This window comes from Aythya marila (genome assembly GCF_965140915.1).
Source record: "Aythya marila genome assembly, chromosome: 4".
Classification (NCBI taxonomy): Eukaryota; Metazoa; Chordata; class Aves; order Anseriformes; family Anatidae; genus Aythya; species Aythya marila.
Genome location: NC_139045.1, coordinates 70928838 through 70941007, shown reverse-complemented (window position 1 = coordinate 70941007; position 12170 = coordinate 70928838). Strand labels below are relative to the sequence as shown.

The 12170-nt window shown below is 42.1% G+C and overlaps 1 protein-coding gene across 1 annotated transcript in view; it reads left to right on the top strand.

Moving 5' to 3' along the window:
- POLR1A (RNA polymerase I subunit A) overlaps positions 1-9109 on the top strand; it is a 32610-nt gene extending 23501 nt beyond the window's left edge. The window contains exons 27-33 of the mRNA XM_082758951.1: positions 119-233; positions 878-991; positions 1828-2115; positions 2523-2723; positions 3492-3609; positions 4610-4774; positions 7418-9109. Of these exons, the coding sequence (XP_082615077.1) occupies positions 119-233; positions 878-991; positions 1828-2115; positions 2523-2723; positions 3492-3609; positions 4610-4774; positions 7418-7518 (1102 nt within the window). The 3' untranslated portion in view covers positions 7519-9109. The remainder of the gene's footprint in view (positions 1-118; positions 234-877; positions 992-1827; positions 2116-2522; positions 2724-3491; positions 3610-4609; positions 4775-7417) is intronic.
- Positions 9110-12170: the final 3061 nt, after the last annotated feature.

Below are 12170 nucleotides of genomic sequence, written 5' to 3'. Positions count from 1 at the left end.
ACCAAGGAATAAGTCATGTCATGAATTGACCGGCTTCTTAAAATACATTCTGTTTGATAGCTCAAACTTGACTGCAGTGTTGCTGAACTTGGACCTCTTGGGTTGCTTCTTCTTTCAGATTCTTTAAAATTGTCCTGGAAACAATTAAACGGAAGAATGCGAAGATGGCATCTTTTACTGAAGTCAGCACACGGAAAGCAACTCGGAAGGATTTAGATGGTGACGGAGACAAGGTACAGAAAAGCATTACCTGAAATGTCCCTCACTTTCCTTACCTATTTTTGAGAACTGGAATTTGTGAAAACATTGCTTGTTTTGATGTGAATACTAATTGTGTTAATACTAAATTACTTCTTAATCAGTTTCTTTATGTATAAATTCTCTTTGTATTTTCATCAAATTAACAAGGAAATAATTGTCTCCTATAAAATCCTAATTTACTTACACATTCTCAGCATATGATGTTATTTTAGTTCCACTGAGAAAAAACTTCGTGCTCTCTGCCTTCGGATCAAGATCCTTTCACAGCACTGTTTATCAAAACCTTTAAGGGAAGATCCTTTATTCGTTGCAAAAGCTTTTGTGTGTTCCTTCTGCCACCGTTCTCCCAATGTAGATTGTCATATAAGCAGAGCAGTAGCTTATATATCTTGTAGAAGATCTTGTTTAATGTTAAAGCTATCACTAATTTGAGTTTTTTGTTTGTTTTTTACAGTAGTGTTATTATAGAAATTAGTTTGTTCTTAAAGGTAGAACAGGGGATGTCTGTCTCAAAGATGGACAAGGGATTGTTAGATTACAAATCTAAAGCCCTTGGATATAGTTCATGCTTTACAGCAGAGTCAGCCTGATTGTCACATCTGTTATGGATTTCTAGGCACAAAGTAGTCAGGAAGCTCCCGAAGAGGAAGAGAAGATCGTTGATGCAGAAGCTGATGAAGGGGATGGTGATGCTACAGAAGCAAAACGGAGGAAGAACCAGGAAGAAGAGGTAATGATTTCATAGGTGCTCAGCACTGCACTTGAATTCTGCTTCCACTGTCCTGGTCTGAGTTTGGGAAGGAAAACTTCTATTGAAGCAGAACGCCAGCAAGAAAGCCAGTAATAATACAGTAAAAGGCATAAGGAGGTCTCTAGTCTGTGCCGATCAGTTTTAATTTGGATGGGGGGAGAAATCTGTAGCAGGAAATGTGGGCTGAGACTTCCGATGATGTGCTTATTATGGCTGAGCCTGGTTGCTGTAGTTAAGAGTAATACAGAACTGTGCAAGTTAGAGATAAAAAGATATTTCAGATTTTATCCAAAGCCTCCTTCTTCAGCGATTGGATAGATGTGTCTGGCAATCAGATTGTCTGTGCTGTAGTTCCACTTAACTTCGTCTTGCTATTTTCACATTTTTTCAGTTGTGTTTAAAACTACAGTGCAGTTGTTACAAATATTCTGGCTGTGCATGTTCATTCCATGCTTACCATTTCGTAATTACTGTACAAAGGATGGTCAGCTGCAGTTTTAGCAAGAGTAAAATCCTGAGGGATTCCAGTCATCAGAGCTAGATTATGGGGCTTAAAAAAATCAATAATAATAACAATTCTGCCATGGTTGCAATAAGCTATAGCATCCGTAGTTGCATTGAGAAATAACAGCAAGAGAAATAGAGACTGAACCGAATCCTGCTGTATTCTCTTTGGAACAGGATTACATTTTCATTGTGTCATAGGCAAGGTACTTGCAACTCATCTGTCAAGAATATTCATGAATAAAACTGCTTCATAGTGTGTGTGTTTCTGTATGTTCTCTGGCCTACGTAATTACAAATTGTTCTTTTAGGTTGATTATGAGAGTGAAGAAGAAAATGCAGAAGAAAATGTTGCTGAGAATCCAGAAGATGAAGAGGCTGAATCAGATAAAGAAGAGGAGAGGGCTCAAGGTGCAGATGAAGGAGATGAGAATGGAGCAGATGGCAATGATCCTCAACATCTTTCCTTTATGTCTCAGACTAAAAAAGAGAGAAATCTTTTACTCAAGTCAGCGGAAATGCGAATAAATGCTGTCCTGAACAGTCACCCGTCAATACAGGATTACACGTTTGACACTGAAAATGAACTTTGGTGTGAGGTAAGATGGTGTTGCCTGGAAGCAGCTGTGTGTGGCTGCACAGCGGCTGCCCGTAGCTCTTGTAACAGGGTTCTCTTAGTGGAGTGCTGCTGTTTTGTCTCATCAGCAGTCCCCTATTAGTACAGCAGAGTGGAAGTGTGTGCCTCAGCACAAATATTCTTCTTGACGCAGTTATTTACAGCTGACTTTCAAAACCCCAATGAAACTTTTTAAAAAGACAACTGACGTGATTGTTTATAAGTAAATATATTTATGACTATAATTCCAGTCAGACGTTTATGTTCCCAAAGCACACAATTAAAATAATCCTATTTGACTGCTTTTTGCCTAGAAAGAAGTAGGTTCCTGAACCTAATGCTCAAGTATTTTTACAAAAAACCACTGCTTCTGTTTTTTTCTCTTTTTAGGTTTCGTTGACGCTTCCACTGATGAAGGTGTACTTCGATCTCTCCTCTTTGCTTCTCTCTCTGGCACGGAACACGGTCATCCATGAAGTGAAGGGCATCACCCGGTGCTTGTTGAATGAAAGTACCAATAAGCAAGGAGAGAAAGAACTCATTCTGCATACTGAGGGGATAAATCTTGCGGAGCTGTTCAGATACTCTGATGTATGTAGTCTATTTATAATCCTGAACTGGAGTGATCTCCTGTGCTCTACAGAGAGGGGGTGGATGATAGGTGTTAGCAGGGTTGATGTGAAGCCTTTTCAGCTCTTAGGCTTCCTTCCTTCTCCTTTTTCCCCCAGCTGCGTTCAGAGTTCAGTGAAGCCTTTTCTCAAGGGTAAATTGCAAATTGTTTTTTTGTGCAGCAGCCCAGTATCTAATGACAGATAATTCCACACTGTGCTTGTAACTGTCTCTATAAATGTTACTTGAGGGAGTTCTTCCATCTAAATGAATTGCAGTACTTGGAGATGAATAGTTCTGTTATGCCATCTAGCCCATAACTCTACAAATAGAGGATTGTTTTATGCTACGTATTTTCTACTGCTTTTGTTAAAAGTTCTGGTTGGCTGAGACAGACTGGGCACTACATTTCTTGGAAGACTTTAACATGTCCTCCTGCTGCTAGGAATGGTTAGTTGGTTTGTTTGTTTTCTAAACTCAGGTCAGTTTTTTCTGTGCTGAATTTTGATTCTGATTCGGGTAAAAACCACAATGACCACTTGCTTAAAAATAAATCTCCAGTGTCGTTTTTGTCCCTATTTGGCTCTGAGCTACTGTCTTGTTGTGCAACTTTTGGTGGTGTTTAAGCTAATGAAAGGTAGAGGGAAAAAAGCTATGCTAGCTTGCTTAGCTTAGCTTAAGCTATTTGGAAAAAAATAGAGTAGTTACTGTGCTAATTTATATCTGTGTTTTGTTTTTTTTGTCTTCCAGATTTTGGACCTGAACAGGCTTTATTCCAATGATATTCATGCCATGGCTAAGCATTACGGTATTGAGTCTGCCCTGAGGGTCCTTATAAAGGAAATAAAAGATGTGTTTGCTGTATATGGTAGGATTTGTTTGTATCTTTGAAGATGGTCTTTATTATAATTGCCACATTGCTCACAGTTATGGCTCTTCGTTATTTCATCATTCTGATGATTATAGTGCCTTCCGTGAAGAAGTCGTTAGTCAAGTTCTGTTTAATCTGTAGAAAATTCACTAGACAAGGTTGAATTTATCCATGCATCACAGATTTTTTTTTCTATTCCATTAATGTGCAAGCTGGAAAGTCCAGAGGAATTAATAATTAACATCTGAGGAACCTGAACTATGTTAGACCTGCACAGTGACCCTGAGAATAGAATTAATCTTGCCTCATTCTAGCTTTTTAACGATAAGCGTCTAGGCTCCTTCTATAGTTAAGCTTATAGTAGTTTCTAAAACGATAGAAACTGCATTGATACTGCATTGTCTGAAGGTTTGTCCCTCTGCATTATTGAGAGTCCCAGTTCAGGGAGGCTGCCTGACTTGTTAAAGCTTGGCAGGTTGAATTTGCCTTAAGTGAGCTAAGTCACGCTATGAATTAAACTCTTGAAAAGAGGGAAGATGAATGCAGTGGGAGTTTTAGCAACCAGTTTCATCCAACAAATTTTTCGGCTGGCAGCCCAGAATGGTCCAACCTTCAAGTTGTTCAAGAACTGGTAGGTAAATGTTGACAGAACTGTTAATGATCTCCCATCTCTCTTGACACCATAGTGTTACTTAAAAATAAGTACTGTTTCTTTTTAGATTGAATGTTTTTGTTTGTCCATTTTTTTTGTGGATGCCTAGCATCTTACACAGAAAAGTACTTGTTTTATATTAAAATGAGGAGCGCCCAGCTTGGATATTTGAGGGGAGCAGCTACTCCAGCTACATACAAAGATTTGCAGCCACCAGAGGGATGTTAAAAGAGATGTTCTCCATGTTGATTAGATCCAGGGGATTAATTTAGATCAGATTTCTTTTTAGAAAAAAATACCTTAGCACTTGAGTGCTCTGACGATTGCTCTTCCCTGTGTTCTTAGGTATTGTGGTAGACCCTCGGCACCTTTCACTTGTGGCAGACTACATGTGTTTTGAAGGAGTTTATAAACCACTGAATCGCTTTGGAATCCAGTCCAGCTCCTCCCCTCTGCAACAGATGACGTTCGAAACCAGTTACAAATTCCTGAAGGAAGCAACAATGATGGGTAAATGGTTTAGTTTGAACTATATCGCTGCAGAATTTCACATATGCTTTGTTTTCATCATAAATTTCCACTATTTTGAGTAATGTATAATTGTGTTAGAAAAAAAGGCCAGAGGCTAACATTTTAATTAAGTCCTTGCCTAGGAAAATGTTCCAGACATGTTTAATAAAATTCTGTCAGTTTAAATGAAGTCAGCTCCCACATGTAATCTGTGGGGTCTGTGATTCCTGTCTTTAAGAATTAGATAGCCTTTTTTTATAACAAACCTTAAAACTGTTACGGTTTGTTATAGCAAAGCCTTAAAACAGACTATTAAATCTGCCTTTTTCTGTCTCTGCTTAGACCATTAAAGTTGTCATCTCTGCTTGGTTTTCCTGTCTCTGTTATAACTCCCATGTTTTCAGCTCTTCTGCTCTAAAATTGCCATTTTATTGTGAGAACAGTCTTCCTGGTTGTTAATTTGATTTTGGATTTCTTCTGCTTTGTAGAACTTTACTATCTTTAGGGTCCCCCCCAAACGCAGACAAAGGCTCAGATTCATTTGGCTGATGGTAGGTTTCTGGTGCCATTTCAGATAACCAAGAATATGGTGGCCTTTTCTGGCCCCTATTTGCTGCACTGGAAGTTGTGCAAATCTCTTGGGTTCTCTGCCTTGTCCAGCAGACCATGTATCTGCATGGATCCTTTAGGGTATTTAAATGGCACTAGCCATCTGTATTTAGGAGTCCCATCCAAAGAAGTTATGTTTTAGGTCTCTCACTGAACTGTTTTATCTCACAATTTGGATATTAATTACACGACCTTTTTGCTCTTGTTTTTTTGTCACTTGCCTGTTGGATGCTCCTTCTTGGATGCTCCTGTGCCCCCATTTTGTAACCTAATACAAATGGGAAAAGCTGTCAACGCAGTCTCTTCAACTAGTGTCTTAAGCTTCCTGGCACAGATGTCAGGGGCAGAAACTTTTGTCACTTAATTCCTTTCTCTTAATGCTGTTTTGCACCTTGTCTGGGAGGGTAACTTTGGGTTTTACAACAGTATTGCTTACCAGTGACTTAGAAATCATCCGAAAATCAGAAAGGAAAAGTGTAAATTTGGAGAAAAATGGAGCAGAAGAGGAAGATTTTTGCACAGTTGCTTTCTCAGGATGTACATTGTAGCTCATGTTGATTTAGAATTAAGATAAAGGTTTTGTCAGGTGAAACATGATTACATTTACGGATAATATCACAAATAAAGACCGAAGTGCATGCTAATAGAAGGGCACGGCGAATTTGCAGGAAAGCCGCACTGCTTGCAAGTGCAGGGATTTATTGATTTCCCCAAGATGGAAACCAAGTCGTAATGTGGATTACAGCAGTCTGGATCTAATTTGCTTTAATGCAGCTGATAACTCCAGTGTATATTTAAATAGATACTGTGCCCACTTACAGCCTCAATCAATAAGACAGAAAAAGGAAGGGCTGCGACCACGGGGCACTGCTCACAGAGCAGGAAGTGCCACGAGAGCACAGTTGTGACCCAGCAGATTGCTGACCAGGATTTGGTGCGATAGCACATCTGCATCGGAAGTGAGATCCTTCTGGCTGTTTGCTCAGAGAATAACTCTCTGTGAACGTCACGTGAGCGAACGGGACAGTTACGTCTTTGACCTAACAAAGAACCTTTTTTTCCCCCCCTTTTCTCAGTTGACACACATTTAGGAGCAGCGGTTTACTTGTACAGCTGTAGCTGAGATCCAGGCAGCAAGCACACACCATACGCTGCTATGGCACTGCACCTCCCCCTGCATCCTCTGTATAAGAAAAAGTTAGTTCATAGTAGAATAAAGATGACCCAAATTTACCAAAAGTTAAACATTTATTTTTTTAACCACTTTTCCAACGTGCTTTCCTAAAAAAAAAAAATTGCAGCTTGCTGATATTTAGAATGAATGAAAACCAGCCTGGTTGCTTTAAAAACAAAACGAAACAAAAAAAAAACAAACAGTGAAAGCAAAATGCAGCAAGCATTGGCCAGACGTGTCATCTGGAGAGCTTCCAAATTTCTGTGACAATATTTCGCTACAGTGAGTAACCACAAAATCAAAGGAATTCAGGGAATGTCTCTCCAGTGAAAAGTTCTCTTCGTATCTTGTCAGAAGGATTTAAAATCCTTATCAAAAGGATTCACTCTAACAAAGAAAAAAGGCTCCACGGGAGAAAGGCAGCAAATGAAAAGGGTTTCTTTTTGGTTTTGCTTCACTGATGCATTTTGTTTTTTAAGCAATTTATTTAATCAGCAAAATGTGTTCACTGGAAGGTCAAATCTGTTCTCTTGGAATTGGGAGTGTATTATCTTTTCCTGCTGAATAGGAAGAATTTAGAAATGTGCAGCCTAGTTCTCTGCTTATACACAAAGACTGGGAAGAGAAAATTGTTGTAGGGAGAGGCAGGAAGAGTTATTTGGAGCTCTGCTCTCAGAAATACAAATTCAGTCTGAACAGTAGGTGGCAATGCCTTTCTGAAACTAGGGAGGCTGACCCAGATGAGTATGTAAACTCATCTGAACCAGATGAGCATGTAAAATAAACTGCTTTCTTTTCAGCACTGACCTTTTGAGAAACCTTTGGAAACATCTAATTTGACTTTCTGAATTTTGTTGTAGGTGCTTACGATGAACTGAGATCGCCTTCTGCGTGCCTGGTGCTCGGAAAAGTTGTTAAAGGAGGGACTGGTTTGTTTGACCTCAAGCAACCGCTTACATAGTGTTTTGTCTGTAATTTAAGAATTCTGCTTAAAGTATTCACTGTAAGGTGAATATGGATGTGCCTACAGCATCTGTCACGAGCACACGCACTGTGTTTCCAGTTGTCTTCCCTGTGCCAACAGATGTGTTAATCTGGCTACCTGATGGACCTCATCTATTTAATGGAAATGTTCGCACCTACAGGAGCTGTCCCTTGGCCCAAAGAAACGTTTATTTACTGTTCGTCAGTGTTAAAAATGGGATTATTGGCTTACATGGAAAAGAATAAGATGAAATAGACTGGCTGGGGTTCAGACAGGCTACGCAACAGCCTTGGCAGGCAGAAATCAAAGTAGAATCTGTTTATGCTGTCTGAATGTGTGGGGCAGAATTCCATCTGGGTGAGCGGTGCCAGTTGCCACGTGGTTCTGATACAGTCGATTTCTTTATTAGCCAAAGACAGGAACTCAGAACTTTCCTGGGTTCTCCACCCATCTTCCAACGTCTGCCCTTGCAGCCTCTTTGTACGGAACAGATCCTGGCACAGCGAGAAATGAGACATTTGTAAAGGTTTTTAATCCTTAAATGGCAGCCTGAGCAGCTGTGACAGTGACTGTACAAAATAGTCCTGTGCAAGTTATTAAAACAGAGTTTTCAAAATATTTTTGCTTAAAGTTTTATATCAAAAAGGATACTTAATAAATGACATTACCAAGAAATATTATAGACGTGGTGTTTTGTGGCTGTGTTACTGAGGGAATTTTGTCACGCGGCCAACAGCCATGGCTTTGATGTCTGCTAAATAGCCGAGAGCTATTATCTGCCCTTCAGAAATCAGACTTTCTTGCTTACACATTTGTTTTAAATCAGACTGAAATGTTAAAATTCTTTGGAGTTTGCTCACTACCGTATGGGTGCGTTTTCTGACTGGTTTCAACCTTCTGCCATTCCCCGTGGTACCCCTGAGCTAGCAGCTAAGTGCCAGGGCTGACTTAACCAGCTGAGGAGCTCCTGCTTCCAGTGGAGCTGCACTAAAGGGATTACATCAGACAGTGGGAGACGTTAGCTGGGGATTGTGAAAGAGCCTCTGTGGGATATCTCGATTGACTCCGTTCTGCTTCAGACCCTTAAAACTGTGTCAAATGCACTGCAAATTGCACCGAAGCTCAACAAATGCATTAGACCTGCAGTTCTCCGGTTTCATTCTGCAGATCTCTTCACCAAAGCCTTCCTTGTGTCTCTCTCCAGCTTTACCACCTGCTCAGCATTTCTCAAAAGTGTGTCATCACAGGAAGTAATTACTTGGATGCAGTTCTACAAATGGCGAGATGGGAAGGAGCAAACGTAGTAACAAAAGGCTGTTAATTTCAGACTGCAGCCTGCAGTGTTACAGACCACTCGCCGAGGAGTATCCCTAAGAGGTGTTCACAGTCCTGCTGCCAACACCACCTGTGCCATGTTTTCTACATGGAGATGGGGTGTTCAGCTCTCTAAAGAGCTTAATATAACTCATTCATCCAAGTGTTCCTATTGCCTCGAAGTAAAACAAAGAGGTCGTTGTGATTGTGTGGTGGTGATGAGCTGTCCTCGTAGCTATGGAGCCATGAAATAAAGGAGAACCTGGCGGTTTTATACTTGGGGTAAATCCAACGAGAGGTTTTGCATATTTGAAAAATGGGTATGCATGAAATGATTCTGAAGAGGTGGTGGGTCTTCTGAGCGATTTGAGGATGTCCTTTTTGAGGCACTAGCTTCCTTTTCTGTTGCTGCTTGCTTCTTCTGTGGTGAGAAGCGCTGCTGTGTGCTGGTGGAGCAGCAGCCAGCCAGGTGCTTTAGGGGAACGAGAGGACACCAAGTGAGGTGCTTGTAAATGTCACATTCTGAGGAAAGATACCAAAATGCTCGTCCTTCAGTGAACGTTGTGTGCCAAAGAGCTGGTTCTTGGTCCCTGCAGAATCCATTTAGCAGAAAACAGTGATGAATTGGGTCAGCAAGCATGCCACCAGGCTACCTGATAGCGAGGAGACCTTAAATAGAGCCCTTGGAAAGTCTGCTCTGGCTGGGGCTGGGTGAGCCAAGCTTTGCTTTCAGTTCTGAGCTGTCTTTAAAATGTAGGTGCAGGCTGGTATTTCTGATCAGTACTGTAGTAAGTCAGAGTTATTTCTCCAGGAAAGCCCCTGACAGTACAATCCAGACCTTAACTGGTGGCTGCTGAGAAGAACAAAGTAGGTGGCTGCTCCTGGGGACAAAACGGATAGGGGAGAGAATACGGCAGGGCCTCAGCTGTGTGTAGGGATGGAGAAACCTGCAGATTTTGGCATGTAAGTGGGGTTGGTTTACGCTGTGATTCTTCATGCTCTGTAGTGGAAGAAGGGCAGCTGAGGCAGCAATTACCGCTAATCCGTAGGGTGAGCACGTTGACCAGAGCCTCGACTGCACTTTCTTCTGAGACAGGAAGAGTTTGAATTTTCTTGACATTCGTGTGTGCAGAAAATAGAAAGAGAAGCAGCGTCTGGCTTCCTGTGCTCAGAAGACGCGGTTTCTCTTCGTAGGACACGCAGTTAGTTCTCTGCAGCTAGACCTCGCGTGTCTTACAGTTTTCTTCTTCCTTGCTCCTCACAACAAGTCCTGTTGCTGTACAGTTCGTTCTGAGGATGTGAGCTACCTGCCCTCAGCCTCCTGCGAGGGGGCTCTCATAATGTTTGGTGCTCTTGCTGCTTTTGTAATTGTACAAAACAGAGAAGCAGGGGCACTTTTGGAGTGAACAGCCCCTAAGAGTTGGCAGTAGATGTGAGTTCCTAGAGGAGAGAAGATCACGATTGAAAAGATGGAAGAATGTCTAGAAGGCCACTTTAATCCTTTGCAAATATTTAAATAAAATAAGAATCTGTAACTGGGATGGTGCACACACAAAGTGCCTTACTGCTCTGGATCAGAATTCAATTAAATTTTATTTTTTTTCTGCAGATTTCCTTTTTTCTGTTTTCTGTCCTGGTTCTCTCTAGTGGCAGATGAAGCTCAATTAGTAAGAAGTGCCAAAGAACCACGACAAACAGCACTGGGAACCCCTCCTGCTATTTCAGACTGCTTTCCGCAGGCTCGGTTTGAACGCACGCTATTTCCAAGTCTTTCTTCAAATGTCTTTGACTTCGTGATTTTGGCAATTATCAGAAATAATGCAAGACTAGTACTCAATAGTCAAACTTTGACGATTTCCTGGGGTTTATATGCTGCACTTCCTTTTGGAGGTGATTTCTCAGTCAGATGCAGCTGGCATTGCAATGCTTTTTCCAGGGGAACCAGCCGCTCTCTTAATCATCTGTGCTGTGTGGTGCCAGGTTACCCTAAGACTGTGAAAACACAACGAGAGAAGAAAAAGTAGCTTACAGAGTTGCTTCCTAAATGCGTTCTCTCCATTAACGACACCGTACGGTCCGTCTGGCACGCTGAAGGTTTTATGTTTGGCTGAGTGTGCGCTCCAGGAATTGGTAGGTTAGCATATGCAGATGTGAAAGCTGGGGGAAGAGGATGTAATAGATTAAAAAAATATATTTAAAACTGTAGTGAAAGGAACTTGTAGTTAGTGAGACAAGAGGGAAGTAGCAATCCTCAAAAATCTGGGAGGTCTCCGCGTTGTGCTTGCTTTGATGTGTCCTGGTTGTGTGGTACAAAAGACCAACCCACTTCGGGAGATTTGTTGCAGACAAGACTGGGCTAACAAAGATGTTCCTTTTGTTGGTAACGTTCGATCAGTTTGCCTTTATTTGTACAGCAGTTGGGAAATGAGCCACGTTGAAGCTTCATAAATCACCATCGGAGGCGTGGTCTTGTCAGGACGCCATAAAGAAATAAATCCAAAATCGGGCAAAAGGAATAGCTGCAAGTAGGAATTAGTGCTGCTTTCAGCTCAGAAGCGAAGCTGGATATTGGAAGGCAAGGAGCAGGAAAGTTTGTTTGCGTGGTGGTTGTGCTTGTGTATGGCAGTGACAGAAAGCTCTGAAAGATCTTCCATCACCCGGAGCCTTTCTGGCACAAGCCACTCGAAGCGTGCTGGTAAGCTCTGAGGTCTGGATGCTAAATCCTTAGCAGATGAGCTCAGGGTTTTTTTGGCAGGCACCCGGGCATGTGGCACCTCGGGGATACTTCGCACAGGGTCACGCCGGGGTGGCCGGACCACACGGCCAGCTCCAGCTGGTGCAGGGTGGTGGTGGGGTGGAACTGGGTGATCCTCAAGGTCTCTGCCAACCCAAACCGTGCTGAGACTCCTGAGGTTGTTACACGTGGTTGTTCCTAAAAGCCCAGTGTTTGGAGCAGGATGTGGGAGGCTGGATTTCGGCTTCCTGTGGTGCCCCGTGGGGATTCAGCCTGCCTCCTGAGCACCCCAACCACCAGCCTGAGGCCCAGCACGGGACAGGGAAGCTTCAGTTTTCCTGCTCGGAAGCTCCCTGCTGCTGCTGGAAGGAACACACAGATCGTAGGTTAGGAAAGGGAGGAGTTTGTTCCCTGTTCCCAGGGGAAAGTAGGGAAAATGAGGCCATACAGTCCCTTGGGCTTTCTCGGAAGATGAGAAATCTTTTTCCTTGTGCTGCCTCATCCAAAAGGGGAGGGAGAAATCCAGCCTCCGGACAGGATTATGGCAACCTTCTTTCTTTTTTTTTCCCTCCCAGGGTTT